At 40.2% G+C, this 16,383-nt stretch overlaps 1 protein-coding gene and 1 long non-coding RNA gene across 7 annotated transcripts in view; one reads left to right on the forward strand and one right to left on the reverse strand.

Annotated features, from left to right (window-relative positions):
• The window catches only part of LOC127524958 (uncharacterized), a 302,506-nt gene that overhangs the window by 107,959 nt on the left and 178,164 nt on the right, over positions 1-16,383 (reverse strand). The gene's annotated exons all lie outside the window — the stretch shown is intronic.
• Positions 1-16,383, forward strand: part of haao (3-hydroxyanthranilate 3,4-dioxygenase) — a 52,586-nt gene that overhangs the window by 19,719 nt on the left and 16,484 nt on the right. For all 6 annotated transcript variants that reach the window (XR_007933210.1, XM_051917050.1, XM_051917046.1 and 3 more), the window contains one exon: positions 16,260-16,366. Coding sequence is in view for 5 of the 6 variants with exons in the window: in XM_051917050.1 (XP_051773010.1) it covers positions 16,260-16,366 (107 nt within the window). In the remaining variant the exon portion in view is untranslated. The remainder of the gene's footprint in view (positions 1-16,259; positions 16,367-16,383) is intronic.

Below are 16,383 nucleotides of genomic sequence, written 5' to 3' on the forward strand. Positions count from 1 at the left end.
TCTGGCTTTATAGCAGGGGTGTCCAAACTCATTCCTGGAGGGCCACTGTCCTGCAGAGTTTAGCTCCAACTTACCACAGCACACCTGGGTGGTTCAGGGCCACTGTCCTGCAGAGTTCAGCTCCAACTTACCACAACACACCTGCCTGGAAGTTTCCTGTATGCCTAAAAACGTTGATGAGCTGGTTCATGTCAGGATGGCGGGTTGATCTGCCTTGTGTTTGTGTTTGTACCGCTGTTCGTCCGGAACGCATGGCTGTCTTCTTTGTCCGATCACTCACTTCGGCATGTGGTGTTTGTGTTCGTTCGTCATGTGCTTCGGCACGTGTTGTTGTGTTGTTTGCGCCATGCGTTCAACTGCCTATTGTTGCCCCGCCCTCTTGTTACCCTGTTAACTCATTATTAATCTCACATGTTACTCCTCATTAGCTTCCCTTTATATCCCTTTCGTATTTTTTGTTCCTTGCCAGATCGTGTTAATGCGTCTTGTTGTTCACGTCTTGTTTTTTTTTGTGCCGTTCCTAGTTTTCTAGTCAAGCTTTATTTTCTTCAGTTTGATTTTTTTTTTTTTTTTTTTTTGCCTAATTCCAAGTTATTTCTATGTTGTTTTTCTTTTGCTGTGACTAGAGCTCTGTTTGATTTCTAGCTTTATTTTGACTTTTAGTTTTAACCAACTTGATTTAATTTTTCATTTTTTTTCTTGGCATAACAGTTTTTTCTGGTTACTTATTTTTTGTTTTATTTTATTTTTCTCTTGTGGTTTTTGCCTTCAGATCAGCTTAGTTTAGATTTTCTTTTACTTTTTATTTGTTTCCTTGGCTGCTGGATTGTGCTTGTCTTCCCGCTACCTCCGGCTTCCCCGTTGCCATCTCCCTTTCTCTTCTCCCCGCTTCACCTGCCATCACTGCCCATTGCTCCCGCTGTCTTGTTCGCCATCATCCTTGACCTCCTGAGCTGCAGACTGCTCTTGGCTGAGCGTTTCTGTTCCATGGACTTTGTCTTGCTACCTGAGGCTGTCATTGACTGTGGACATTATCCAGTCTAGACCTAGCTTTTGTTACTCCTTGATCTGTTTCCCTTATAAACTGTGTATTACCCTGCAAATTGAATCCTCTTCCTTCCGAACCCTAATAGTTCAGGTGTGTTTAATTGGGGTTGGAGCTAAACTCTGCAGGACAGTGGCCCTCCAGGAGCAGAATTGGACACCCCTGCTTTATAGTATTCAAACTAGTTCTATTGTTTTCAGTAGGATTAATAAAATAGTTCATCAATCCCCCCTTTGGAAATCTCTTAATTCCCACCTCCATTGCCCTTACCCAGAGTGCAACCCTTATCCAGAGTGCAACCCTTATCCAGAGTGCAACCTCAAGAGTCTGCCTCTCTCGTCTTCTGTCAAAGGACCAACTGAGACCATATGGACAGTTACTTACTGGTTTTCGTTAAGCCAGCTTGGGCATTTCCGGTGAACTGTTAGTTGTCATTCTGTACTCACTGTTCATCGACACAAAACCATCAATGGTTGACTTTTTAATGTTGTATTTAAATTTTAATGCAGTTATCACACTTGCCTAATTTGCCAATAAACTAGTTTTATTGATTGCAATAAAGACAAAGCTCATGGGAACATTTAAATGAGAAACACGGTGTCTGTAGACAGACACACGCAACATTTTTCCAGCACTTCAAATGTTATTTTTAATGTAATGACCACAAACATTATTTGTTCATCCTTCTGAGACTGTCCCCATTTGTAAAACTGAACGTTTCAAGATGTAGGAAATCCAATATTTGATAGAAAACATTTTTATTTAAAAACAAAAAAGACATTAATTACCACTATAACTAGCAGATGACGGCAAAGGAACATTTATTGGCTCATATTAGTCATTTACTGTTCACTCAGTTTCGCTTTTGAATAAATATTAAACATTATAAAATCACTAGGTTTAAAAATACATTTTGTCAAGGTGAAGTATAAAGTACTCACAAAATCTCATGAAAAACAAAAACTTTTCTTGTGAATGAATTACACAGAAAGGCTTTCTGTGTAATTCATTCAGCTTCTGTGATTATAAATACATTATAATCACAGAAGCTGTCAGTCAGTGTAGCGTAAGCTCAATGATTTTTGCACACTTGTGTTGACACTTTTTTTCACACGAAAGTGTGAAAACTGATGATCGAACTGAATTTTGCTGAGGAACACTGAGGCACATCTCTTTTTTTGTCGTCTTAAGTTTGAAGAACTTAATTAATGCTAGGCCTGAGTGTCAGGGTTCTGTTTATGTTTCCTTTTGTCACGTTCCTTATTCTCAGTTTTCCCGTCACTGGTTTGTTTCTATGGTTTCCCTGATTTGAGTTCATTGGTCCCAGGTGTGTCTTGTTTATTAGTCTCGTTAGCCCCTTTGTTTGACTTGTATATATTCCCTGTGTTCTCCCTCAGTCTCTGTTGGTTCTCGTTTATGTTTGGCTATGTATTTGTTCTCCTGAGTTTTGTCATTAATGACGTTTATATTGGAGCTCCATCATCTGCGTGTGTTTCACACAACCAACGCCTGACATTAAGTGACTATATTCTGATTATAAACTAAGTAATACACTATTGATGCTGTTAAAGCTACCTCAGGACATTGAAGATACCGACACACCAACAAGTGACATTTCACTGGAAGTTTTCCAGCTGGCTTATATTATTGCAGAAGTTCTTACGAATGTTCTGTGCATATGGTCAATAGTGGTCCTCCATTTCATTACCAAATGGCTGCCTTGTGTAACTGCACTCTGGAAGAGGTCAGAGTCAAACATCATTGCCAACAATTTTTACTAGGGCAGTGTAAAAGTCTCTGCCTCCCTAACTAACCATTCTAGGGGTTCAACAAAATCAAATCAAATCCACAATTTGTGTTAAAGCATGTGCGTGGAACGTCTACCTTGCCCATGGTTGTCATGGTTATGTAGAATACATCAGTGATTCTCATTATAGTTAATATAAGATGCTTAATGGACATCCGGGAACTGCAGGAATAGCAGTAGATTGCCGATGCATGATCTCCATCTGCTGTTAATCATCCTCACCAGCAGGTGCAGCTACCGGCTGTTAACGAAGACCAGAGCAATGGCTAGAGAATCATGCATTCATTCATTCATTCATTCATTCACAAAAATGGATTTACAGAAATAGAGCAAGTGTATGTGTTAATTATCAAGGCCAGAATATATAAGGAAAAGCTGATAAAGACACAAAAGCTGTGTTTACGTTTAATTCATTGTCTTCACGATTACTTTCCCTGTGTATAGACTGTGTTTTATTTATCCTTTTAATATAGCATGAATAATATGCTGAGACGATTGCCGTGTTAACTCACTTGTTTACTGGGAACTCCGGCTTCTTTTTGTTACTCCAACACAACATACAAGGGAATGAACTAGAGCGCCCTCTAGTGCATAGAAACATTAAGTGCATATATCACATATTCCTCCCCACATAATGTTGTTGTATTCACTTCAGTAACAATGTTACATACACTAACATGAACAAAAAGGTGCGTCTTTTCTTCTTCTTTACATGTCTATATATATATTGCATGACACAATTATACACCTGCGTAATACTTCTAGTAGTACCAGAAATATAGAACAACTGTGATTGAACACTATAATCATTAGATGAATCGACTTATACCACCTAGGTGAACCTTATGGGCTAAACCGTACTGGGGGCTTAATGGTACATTCAGGGTATCTCTTAGTCTCTTTGCGTGGAGTGCGTAACACCTCCACTGTTTCACTTGGGAATGAATCCACAGGCTGTGCCATCCCAGGCTGGACTGGATCGAAACTAGGAAGTGATGTTTCTTCTGATGTTCACAAGAATCTGTCAGATTCCCCTCACGGACATCACTGACCTCTGGTCCAATTTCATCTCCATTGTCACAGTCAGTTAGACGTGCCAACATCTGATCAACATGACGCCTCCAGTGAACTGAAAGTCCCACATTGACAGTGTATGATACAGGGCCTGTCTTTGCTGAGACAACACCAGGTGTCCACTTCTTTCCCCTCCGATAATCACGAACTAGTACTTTGTCACCCACAGCAAATGTTCTGTCTTTAGCATGCACTTGACGTTGCTGGCACAGTTTGTTTTGTGCTTTTTCAACCACAGAGGCAACATTGGGTTTCAACATATCTAAGCGAGATCGCAATCTGCGGTGCAGGAACAACATGGCAGGCGATTCCTTTGTGGTGGTGTGTGGGGTGTTTCGGTACGCCAGTAGAAAGGTGTCCAGCCTTTGTTGAACTGAAGTTGACCCCTTAGAACAACGTAGTGCGCGCTTAAATGTCTGAACCAAGCGCTCAGCCAAGCCGTTTGTAGCTGGGTGAAAAGGTGCTGAACGTGTATGTGTCACTCCATTAGCCTTGAGAAATGTCTGGAACTCATCCGAAGTGAACTGAGGCCCGTTGTCACTAACGAGCACTTCTGGGAGTCCATAACGACTAAACAGTCCCCTCAGTACCTGAATGGTCTTGGTAGACGTAGTTGATTCCATCACACACACCTCGGGCCACTTGGAGTGAGCATCTAAGTACATGTGTCCTTCAAATGGACCTGCAAAGTCCACATGTATGCGTTGCCAAGGTGACTCTGGCCATTTCCAAGGGTGTAATGGTGAGGGACCAGGAGCTTTTTGCGTCTGCTGGCATGAGTGACAGGTTTTTGACAATTGTTCAATTTGAGCATCAATACCAGGCCACCAGACATAACTACGAGCAACTGCCTTCATCCTTACGACACCCGGATGTCCAGTGTGCAGCTCTGCCAGTACCCTGGATCTCAGCTTAGGTGGGATGACCACTCTCCAACCCCACATAAGGCAACCCAGTTGCATAGTTAATTAATCTTTCCTGTTCATGTATGGGGCAAGCACATTGTTTGTATCTGTGACTTGTGAAAAACGTCCGGTTGCCACCATCTCCATTACTTGTGACATAGTGGAGTCAGATCTGGTTTCTTTACAAACATCTGAACACAGCACTGGTAAGGAATCAAGATGCTTTACTTGAAGCAACTCCACCGTATCCAGCTTGACTTGAGGTGCGGTTGGCAGAGGTAGTTGTGATAATCCATCTGCATTACAGTGGTGTGCACCGTCTCTATACTGGATATCGTAATCATAGGCTGCCAGCAACAAAGCCCAGCGCTGCATCCGAGCTGCAGCCATGGATGGAATGGCTTTTGTTGGACTGAAGATTGTTGTCAGTGGACGGTGGTCTGTGAGCAATGTAAACTTTCACCCGTACAGATATTGGTAGAATTTCCTTACTCCAAAGACAATTCCAAGTGCCTCCCTTTCAATTTGAGCATAGTTTTGCTCTGCTTTGCTCAGTGTTCTCGAGGCAAAGGCTATTGGCCTTTCCTGCTCGTCTGGGAGTATGTGTGAGATGACGGCTCCAACACTGTATGGCGATGCATCAAAGGCCAGTCTGACAGGCCAGTAACTGTGGATTGTAATGTGTCAAAACGCTCTGTGACAGCAACAATTTTTTTGCCTTGTCGAATGCATCCTCACACTTATGAGACCACAGCCACTGCTTTCCTGTGCACAGAAGAGCATTAAGGGGTGCTAACACTGATGCGAGGTTAGGGATGAATCGACTGTAATAGTTTATAAGTCCCAGAAATGAACGAAGTTGACTGACGTCCTTCGGTGCAGGCGCATCCACGATTGCCCTGACCTTTTCTGGTGACTTATGAAGACCCTGAGCATCTATGATGTGCCCTAAATACTCCAGTGAATCTTTAAAGAATTCACATTTCTCACGTTGGACACATAGCCCAAAGTCATTCAGACGACCGAAGACTGCATCAACATTCCTAAGATGTTGCTTGTCATTTGACCCAGTCACTAATATATCGTCTAGATAGCAATGAACATTGGGAAGGCCTTGTAAAATCTGATCCATGGCCCTTTGAAAGATTGCAGGGGCCGAAGCAATACCAAATGGTAAACGATTGTAACAGAACAGCCCCTTTGACATGGTGATTGTGAGGCACTTACGTGAGCTTTCTGCCACAGGAACTTGTAGGTAGGCATTTGAGAGATCCAATTTGGTGAAGCGTTGGCCCCCCGCTAATGACGCAAATAAATCCTCTATTAGTGGAATTGGGTACCGCTCAACACAGAGTGCCCGATTCACTGTTACCTTAAAATCTCCACAAATCCTCACATCTCGATTCCTTTTTACAACTGGCACGATCAGCGTGGCCCATTCGCTGCATGTCACAGGGGAGATGACCCCTAGCTCCACTAGACGATTTATTTCGGCCTCAACCTTCAGCTTCAAGGCATAGGCATTGCGCGCATAGGCATTGCGCGCTTGGCAAAATCGTGGCTGAGACTGTGGCTTGAGTGACACTGTGGCTTCGATACCTTTTAGCAAGCCCAGTCTTTTCCTGAAGACATATTTGTATTTTGCTAGCGCTGTCTCAAGTGCATCCTTTCTCACACTCTTAATTTCACACCAGTTCAGCTTGATTTTCTTGAGCCACTCTCTGCCGAATAGTGGTGGGGCGGTTCCTTCCACAACATAAAGTGGTCATTTTGCTTTTTGTTTGTTCATTTTCACTTTGACTTCTATGACCCCTAGTGGAGACACCACCTCTCCAGTATACGTTTTCAGGATCACGTCTGTTGTGCACAGTGGTTTATGAGCTAATCGTGCATTATAAAGTTCTCTTGAAATTAAAGAGACAGCAGCTCCAGTATCTAATTCCATTTCCAAAATTTCTTCCTCTACTTTTGGCTTTAGACAGATGTGCGACAATTCCTCCTTCCTAGTCATCACATGCAGTGCAAGCTCTGTATCTGTAGTATCATTACTTGATAAGTCTTTCACATTCATCTGATGCACTTTTTTTTTCTGTTGGACATTTTTCATCCTCTTTGACTTTAACTTTTTACATTCAGTAGTGTGTTTCCCTTTATTTCTACACACTCCGGAAATGTGTCCTTTTCTACCACAGTTGTGGCACTGCAGCTCTTTGTAATAAGTCTTTCTCGTTGTGGTTTGTTCTTCCACAATGGTAGCACTTGCATCCTTCTTTCTCTTGCAAGGACAGTGCATTCACTTTCAAAGAGCCGTTTCCATAGACACTGCAATCTCCACTGCCTTCTGGAACGTGAGAGCTGCTTCCATCAGTAGACGTTTCTGCATAGACTCCGTTTTCAGCCCGCACACAAAGCGATCTCTTAATGCATCTTGCAGATGCGTCCCAAATTTGCAGTGTTCACTCAGCTTTTTTAAAACTGCGACATACTGTGCTACTGTTTCTGTCTCCTGTTGACTGCGGTTATGAAACCTAAATCTTTCTGCAATTACGATCGGTTTCGGAGAGAAATGTTCTTTCAAAACAGTCACAATGTCGTCGTATAACTTCACACCAGGTTTATCCGGAGCAACTAAGCTTCGCAGCAGTCCGTACGTAGATGAACCCATTACACTCAGCAACACCGCAACTCGTTTCTCATTTGCAATGTCATTTGCAGAAACAAATTGTTCAAACCTTTCTACGAAGGTAGCCCACTGTTCGGCTGACTCATCAAAGGCATCCATATGACCAATAAACATAGCCATTTCGTCGGGTTGTTGTTCCAAGAGTTCACTACATTCGTCAGATCTGCCGTATTCAGTAGCCAGTTCTCCACCGTCGCATTAAATTATGAGTTCGACATAGATAGTCCTCGTCGCCAATATGTTATATTTATCCTTTTAATATAGCATGAATAATACGCTGAGACGATTGCCGTGTTAACTCACTTGTTTATTGGGAACTCCGGCTTCTTTTTGTTACTCCAACACAACATACAAGGGAATGAACTAGAGCGCCCTCTAGTGCATAGAAACATTAAGTGCATATATCACAGACTGCATGTAAGCAGCTTTCTCTACCGCAAATGAGATTATAACGCTTTTCCCACCCGATGCTGATGTACAGATCAAATATTACATCTGAGGAATACATATATTTCTTTCGGTTGTTAGTTTTCTTAAATTATATTTGTTTCAAACTTCATCAGTGTAATGTCAATACACAGCAGATATAGACCTGTGAAAAGAATCGTGATATCTCAAACACTGTTGCCATGGCAACGCATTAAACTTTAATATTAGTTTTGGATGCTTTTGAGATGCTTAGCATGCTTCAAATTGCATGAAACTCGATACAAACATCAGAGATGTCAACCAGTAGACATGGGCAAAACCGTAGAAACAGGTGGGGAGGAGGGCCTCTATAGCGCCATCTTTTGACAAAAGTGGGGGGTTAGTTTAAACTACAGTCAACAAACTCAGTACACATATTGTTCTCATTAAGCCGGATAACTTTCTAATTTACAGTCATTAGCTCCGACCAACAGGAAGTCAGATATTTTGGTTTTAATGTGGATTTTTCACACACACACACACACACACACACACACAGACACACACAGACATAGACTCTCTCTCTCTGTCCAAACCCCCCTACCCCCTCCCTCCTCCTCTCCCCTCCCCTCTCACTCCTTCAGTCTCTCTGTGTGTGTGAGTGTGTGTGTGTATGTGTATGTGTGTGTTACAGTCTTGATTAGTGGCCTTTAACCCATTTATTGATGAACTTATAAATGATAACTTCACACGCATTTGAAATTGAGCCATGACACTATATCACTATTCGGACAGGACTAGTTTTCTCAAAGTTGTTTGAGGTACATTCATACAAGACTAACATCTCTTTCATCTGTTTTTTTTTTTTTTTTTTTTTTTTAAACAACAGAGGAGAGTGTGTTTTCTAGACATGGGCGTTAGAGAAGGTCATGTGCTGTGTTTGCAAATATAATGTGTGATGCATATGTCTTTAAATTAATTATTTATTGATATAATTCAAATTTATTAAAAACTCTATTTAAGTACATTTCACATTATTTTATAAAAGTGTCTGTTTACAATAAACTTGCATAAGTGAGCAGAAAAATCTAGACATGTACCTTACTATCACCTGAGACTGATGTTAAAATCATCTTTGCAGGTTCTGTGATTTGGCTCTATTTATTAATTTTATAATTTTATTTTTTATACCACACATATTGAAATTAAATGAAAGCATGCTTTTGGTGCTTAAGATTAGTGCACAAACAATAGCTCAGGGAGGTCAAAACACATGAAGAGAATTGTTAGGATAATACAAAATCAGCAATCACAGACATTCGCATTAAGACTGGATTACAATTTTCTCAAATAACAGTATGTAATTTGCTCTATAGAGGTTGTCTGAGAAAAAACACAGACATGGAAAATTAGGATGATATTCTGCACTCATTTGAAACTGACCTATGACATTCTATGACATGAAATTCATCTAGATTTAAACAATCTCATGGATATGGCTGTTGTGGTTTGTGATCATATGGGCACCAACTGCTGCAGTAAATGTGGTGTATTCAAATGACTTTGACATATTCCTTTTATGTTTACCCGTTTTAAATGCCTATTGCCCGCTGTGCACAGTTTCCCTGAAGCCACTGAGTTGGCGGTGCCACCGGGCTTGGGCCCGTCTTCGCTGCTTGCAGCTATATTTATTTTTGTTATTGCCGTTTTAATCTGGCTAGGCTACTTGGTCCATTTAATTAATAATTAATGTTATTATGCAATGAGGTTGATTTCATTTGTGCCCCACTGAAAAAATGTAATGCCCGTCCGTGAATTTGTGTCTGGCGCCGGGTCTGGAGCAGTCGCGTTCAGAGACGGGCAGTCGTAGCTCTTTATGTCATCAAAACAGCTTGCATTTACTAAATGTAACTTTTTAATGTGTTCTTATGATAGAATCTTGTCGAATCGCTGGAATGTTTTGTTTTAAAAGGTTAAAAAACACATGTGAATGACGAACATAGGGAGGACAAAAACGAAAGTAAGAGCTCGTCTGCTACAATATGAGCAAATAGGACAGTGATAAACCTATCCATACAAGGTGTAAGACGTGCAAAGCTTCTTCCCATTGTGGCATCCGTGCAGAAATCTGATCCTTCAGTTGTATTTAATCACTTTTCACTCTATATTAACGTTTTCATCGCTCCGTGCAGCTGTCTCTCTGTCTCTCTCTCATCTGCTCGAATGCACGAGCGGCAGCCTCGCGGGCGCTGCCTGGGTTACATGAGACTCGCGAGTGCGTCTCTATTTATCACATTAAGCTCTAAAAGTATCTATTTCATGTTTTCCATATTGTATATTAATACAGTCGCTAGAATGGTTCAAACTGGCAAGCTTAAAACACAAGTTAAATGACGAACAGACAAAACAAGATGATTTCTTTACCGGCTTCCTCCAGTGAACGGTACTGCTCCTCTAGAGGGCGCATTTTTGCTCTGTCTATGTAAGTCTATGGAAAATTTTTGACTTTTAAAAAATGAATATTAAAAAAAACTGTACATCTGATCTGTCTAAAAAGATATAGCAACTAACTAGACACTAGGGCCAAGGTCTGTGGCGAGTTTGGTGCCAAGCCAACATAATAAGATGTTTAAGTAGAATATCAATATGTTGGCTTTGCCATAGTGTTTTGCCATAGTGTTTGTTCTGTGAGCATTCTGGTGGTGCAGGTTCTGTCTGTTGCAATCTCTGGATTTCTTCCAAAATGTCCCAGCTGATGGGGGCAATGATGGCAAATGGTGGTAGGATAGGATCATTATGTGGTTGTGCAAGAGGTGGATCATACCTTCTACACAGAGCATTGGCCTTGCTGTTCCACTGCCAGGGCGGTAAGTGACAGTGAATTGGAAGCGTGTGAAAAACAATGACCAGTGGGCATGGCGAGGATTGATTTTCTTGGCTCCTTTGATATATTCAAGATTCTTGTGATCTGTGATTACTTGAAATGGATGAACAGCTCCCTCTGGCTAGTAGTAGAGAATGGGGGAGGTCATAAAACTGTTCTTAAGGGACTCAAAGGCTTTTTGGGCAGCATCAGTCCATGACAACTTGGAGGGTTTACCTTTGAGGAGTGACATGAGAGGGGCTGCAATGAGACTGTAATTTCGGATAAACTTGCGGTAGAATTTGGCAAAGCCCAGGAATCGTTGGAGCTCCTTGACTGTGTTAGGCTTGGGCCACTTAGTCACTGCCTGGATTTGACACGTCCATCTCAACTCCTTAGTGACTGATGTTATAGCTGAGAAATGTAGTCTGGGTGGTGTGAAACTCACATTTCTCAGCATTCACATACAATTGATGCTGTTGGAGGCAAATCTTACCAGTTGAGCTTGAGTAGCTCTAGTTGCTCCTTATATTCATTGAGCAGTTCCCTCTGGTAAGCAATTGCAGCCTGGAGTTGAGAGACTTCTGCTGGATTCATGGAAGGTAAAGTATTCTGTAAGGAGCTCAACATGGATCAGGTTTAGAATCCATATGCGGAAATTTATTGAAAATAAATAAAGAAAACAAATTCAAATTGTGAGGCAATGAGACGTAGCAAAAGGCAGGCCGAAGATCAAAACACAGGTATCATTCAAACCAGGCAAACACAATGAAAACTGTAATCCAAGAGACGAAATCCAGTAAACAGGCACAATGGTCATTATAGGAGACATGAACAGCAATGGAAAATGCCCAGTAGTGCAGTGAAACTGGCAATATTTCACAGAGTATACATCATCTTCTTCTTCGGTTTTATGGCAGTTGGCACCAACCAGGTGCATTAACGCCACCCACTGTGTTGGAGTGTGGACCAGAGTTTACCCTTTTCATAAAAAATAAATTAATTAAATTAAATCTGAATTCTCTTAATCAGCTCTGTTCTCTTGAGAAAAAATGAAATACACTCTCTAATCCATAAGTATATTTTTAAGCTTTAGTTCTTCCACTCCCACCTAAGTTCCCTCTTCATTGTTTTTTATTCATTAGAATACTTTTGACAGACACAAATAACATGCTCTACTGACTCCTCTATTCCACAGTGCTCACATAATCCTGTTAGATGTTTATTTATTCATTTTAAAAAAATTTTCAGCATGGTATGCCAAACCCTTAATCTTGTTAAAATATTTTCCTCTTTGGTGCTTCTTTTAGCTATCCTCGCTACTCCTACTTCTTGTTGTATCGCAGAATATGCATGGTAATGGCATGGCTTAAATACATGAGACAAACAGGAAATGAGCAGATAACAACAGGTCCATGACTAGTACTCGAGAGAGGGCTCACTTTGGTGGCCAGCTGAATGGGATTCAGCCACAGCCATTACACTGGTGTAATCACTTGTCCCTTTATATCTCATTTATCCAACAATCTAATGTTGAGGTGTTTTGCCTATGCATTCTAATTGACTTATCGATATGGCCTTATTTTTATATTCCATTAGCCATCCTAAATGTCAAGACACGAATACCACCAATTCTAAATTAGTAACACAACTCTGATGACAAAAGCTACTGAACATAGGCAATGTGTCATTCCTCATTCAACTTAAACCCCAGGTTTTTCAATGTCTAATAGATCAAATGATCTGGTAAGTCTGGACATGCCACAATTTCAATTTCTCAAATCTAATTTGTCATTCATCTGTTAATTTAATTTCTCTTCATAATCTTGTTTTGTTTTTTTGTTTTTTACTCATAAGCTGCTCTTTGAAATAAGTGGAGATCTCAGCATTATCTCAATTCCATAGCCAACAATATTAACATCACATAATGACAGCATTTGTGACATCATGAGTTTGTAATTTTGGAATTACTATTTCAGATCTAGCCCTAAAAAATGAACTGTTGACCAAGATAAAGTGACCAGCACCAAAGCTTTATCATCCACATTTTTTTTTTTGCTGAGCACATTGTCCCTTTTTTTCCCCCTGATAGAGTGCTCAGTATCATACAAGCTTATCAGCTCTGTCTTGAAAGCAGAGCCCAAAATCTCTCTCTTCATTGGACAGCATCATCAATGATCTAATTATGCATTTACCCCTAGTTGGTTAATGCAATAACCCCTCACTGTGCTAAGTCCACAGTCCCACTCAACTTTCCTCTCATTACATACAAAGTGACATGTGGAATTGAATTTGGAATTTGAAACCATTTTTCACTTAAATGTTCTTTTTGCCTTGTGGGCCTATTATTATGTATTATTGAATTAATTCCTGCCCCTATTGGGTCATTTAGCCTCTTCTTTTCCTCTTCCTGTGGTCCATTGATTCACTCATTAGTTCTTTTGTTTGGTCAGTGTATTTATATCCATCTCAGTTCTGGCTTAGTCTCTGTTCTTCTCGGTTAATGTTAAATGTGTGTAGCTCTGCCTTCTATGTTCGATTATTAAATTCCAGTTTGTGTAAATCTTCTTCCTCGTGCATCTGTTTACACATTACCGTTACACTCCTCTCTATGTCAGAGGCAGCCCCTCCTTTCTGCCCCTTTCTCTCATATCACAGTCACTGTTTACTTTTGCTATAGGAAAGAGAAACAAGTGTTCTTTCCTGATTCGTTTATCTTTATCAATGAATATAATTATTTTTCAAACGGTCTTAATCTGTGCATTTGCAATTCAGCCATGATAGAGAGGGAAAAAAACTAATTCTTACTCTACTCACACACACACAAGTAACCCGGTCACTGTTTATTTCTACTTGTGTGCAGAAAAAAAAAAAAACAGGTATTTCTTATTTTATTATTAACAGCTGTGTTTCTCTGTTTAGATCAGAGCGTCAGCAATTTGGATGATGTCCGAACAGTCTCCAAAGCCAATGTTTTTTTTATTCTGGGGTGATTTTTCTGATTTCTTTTACATTCCCTTTGTCTTCCATTCAATGTTTTTTCTTCTTTTTTGTTTTTACAATTTTTGTACTAGTTTTTTTTTTTTTTTTTTTCATGCCACAGAATCCTTAAGCAGTAGTTTAACACACTTAATTGCATGCAAAACACAACACAGTCAGCGTAGTTAGTACTTTAGACAAATGGTTAATACAACACACTTAACGCCCAACACTAAGACAACTAATATCACACGCACAGCACCCAACATTAAAACATGCAATATCACATGCTTTTTCAACATTAGACTAACAGTTCACTTCTCAGCTCATTAGCACCTGCCTGTGCAGACCTTCCCTGAGTGGGACATACCTGAATGGGCCACCCTTATCGCCTACCAAAGGGCTTCTCATTTCCCTTGGCCTTTCCCACACTGGAAGCAGTATCCACAGGTTTTTTTACACCTCTCTGCTGATGTTTCACACCTCTTGCGTGTGAGTACTCTTACACCTCTCCGCTGGTGTTTACACCTCTCTGCTGGTGTTTCACGCATATGAGCACTCTTACGTGGTAAACACCATAATGCCACCCTTATCTCCTACCAAGGGGTGTAGTGGTTTCTTTTGACTCATGGCTGTATTAGATCAAAAGGGTGCTTCTACTAAATACTGAGCAAAGGGTCTGAATACTTAGGACCATGTGATATTTCAGTTTTTCTTTTTTATTAAATCTGCAAAAATGTCAACAATTCTGTGTTTTTCTGTCAATATGGGGTGCTGTGTGTACATTAATGAGGAAAAAAATGAACATAATGATTTTAGCAAATGGCTGCAATATAACAAAGAGGAAAAAATTCTGAATACTTTCCGTACCCACTGTATGTGAACACACACACAGTTGGCTATATCTAATGGCAGAGTTAGATGTCAGATATTGTAATAGAAGAGTAAAAAATGGTTATTTTATACTTGAATAATTTATATTCAGATTGCTAAAAATCTTTCACATTTCCCCCCTCTGGGGCTTACTTAAGCTCCACTTTTACTACCCTTTCCCAGAGTGTAGTGTCATAATTCTGCCTCCTCAATTAGCACTACCTAGTGACTAAATCAAGTCACCCAACTTCATTAGCAATGACCAGATTATGCAGCCGCACTCCAGAGGAAATCAGAACCAAATGTCTCCATTCGCAATTGATTAAGAATGGAGTAAAAGATTCTATTTCCCTAATCCCTTGATTAAAAATAAAACATATAAGCATGTTATAAGCATAAGCGTGCAATTGGTTCAGCATCGTCTGTGTTTATCATAGTATATCAAACATAAAACAAAACATTCATTATAATGTCAAAAAGTTATTTTATGACATAACTTTACATGTCTTCTTCATCCTCATTTAAGATATTTGAATCTTCAACAATTTTCAAAATGTCTAGGAATTTCAATTTGGTTATAAGGCCAATCCTGATAATATACACTTTTTGTTACCCTCTAAAATTACTTCCCCATTATCTTGACATCATATGTGAACACACACACAATTGGCTATATCTAATGGCAGAGTGAGATGTCAGATATTATAATAGTAGAGTAAAAATGGCTATTTTATACTTTAATCAATTTATATTCAGATTACTAAAAATCTTCCACAGGGGCTCCTTACTTCCCTTGGCTGTTTCCACGCCAGAGTACTACTACTAATCCTCTACTAATCTATACTACTTAAGCACATTTTTTGAAATCTGGAGCTCCTTTTACTCTATTCTATCATTAATTTTTCTAGATTCGATTTGGTGAAGCCCTTTCTTTGATCACCACCACAGGTTTGACCCAGCAGACCATGCAATTTCATAGGCGCATAGGCGTGCATTTGCTGGCTGCCTCTCACAGATTTTATGTTGTGGAGAAAAATCATCTCTTTCTTGCCAGTGAAGCTCAAGAGGCACAGTTCCAGGAGTCAAAATGAGTCTTTATTGAACAAAGCCGAAATGCCTGCAGGACATCTGAATTTGTCTCTGGCCAGGGTGCAATTCTTATACATTTTTTTCTTATCTGTTATTTATCTGTTATCCAAGTGACTTATTTCTCTGGTAAGATTCACCCCTCCTGTTTCACACAAGTAAGTCTTTCTTCTCTCGCCTTTCTCTCTAATTGTGGAATCCTGCCAATTGATGGTCAGCCGTTTATCAGAGGCAAGATGTTACAGTTCGGCTCATAACTGATATAACACAAGATATAACATTCTCCAAGGACAATCAACTATTTTCCAGAGGCAAGAAGCCTCCACGTGACACCTTTTAATAATGGTCTTATTCTTTTACAGCCACCATTTGTTTACTGTAAAAATGCCTGACTTAAGCGAAATCTGCTCAGTGGCCACACTACCTTGTCAGATACACTCGACCCTCACACACATCTGGCTTTATTCAAACTAGTTCTACAATTGTTTTCTATAGGATAAATAAAATATTTCATCACTTATTGCTGCTGTTTTCAGATGTTCCTGCTTCCAGCGCGGATTCCCCACTCCCCTCAGAGACAGGCAAACACAGTAGGGCTGGTCGTGGAGAGGAGGCGGCTTCGTTCAGAGACAGATGGCCTGAGGTACCATGGAATATTAC

The sequence above is a fragment of the Ctenopharyngodon idella genome, chromosome 13, assembly GCF_019924925.1.
Source record: "Ctenopharyngodon idella isolate HZGC_01 chromosome 13, HZGC01, whole genome shotgun sequence".
NCBI lineage: Eukaryota > Metazoa > Chordata > Actinopteri > Cypriniformes > Xenocyprididae > Ctenopharyngodon > Ctenopharyngodon idella.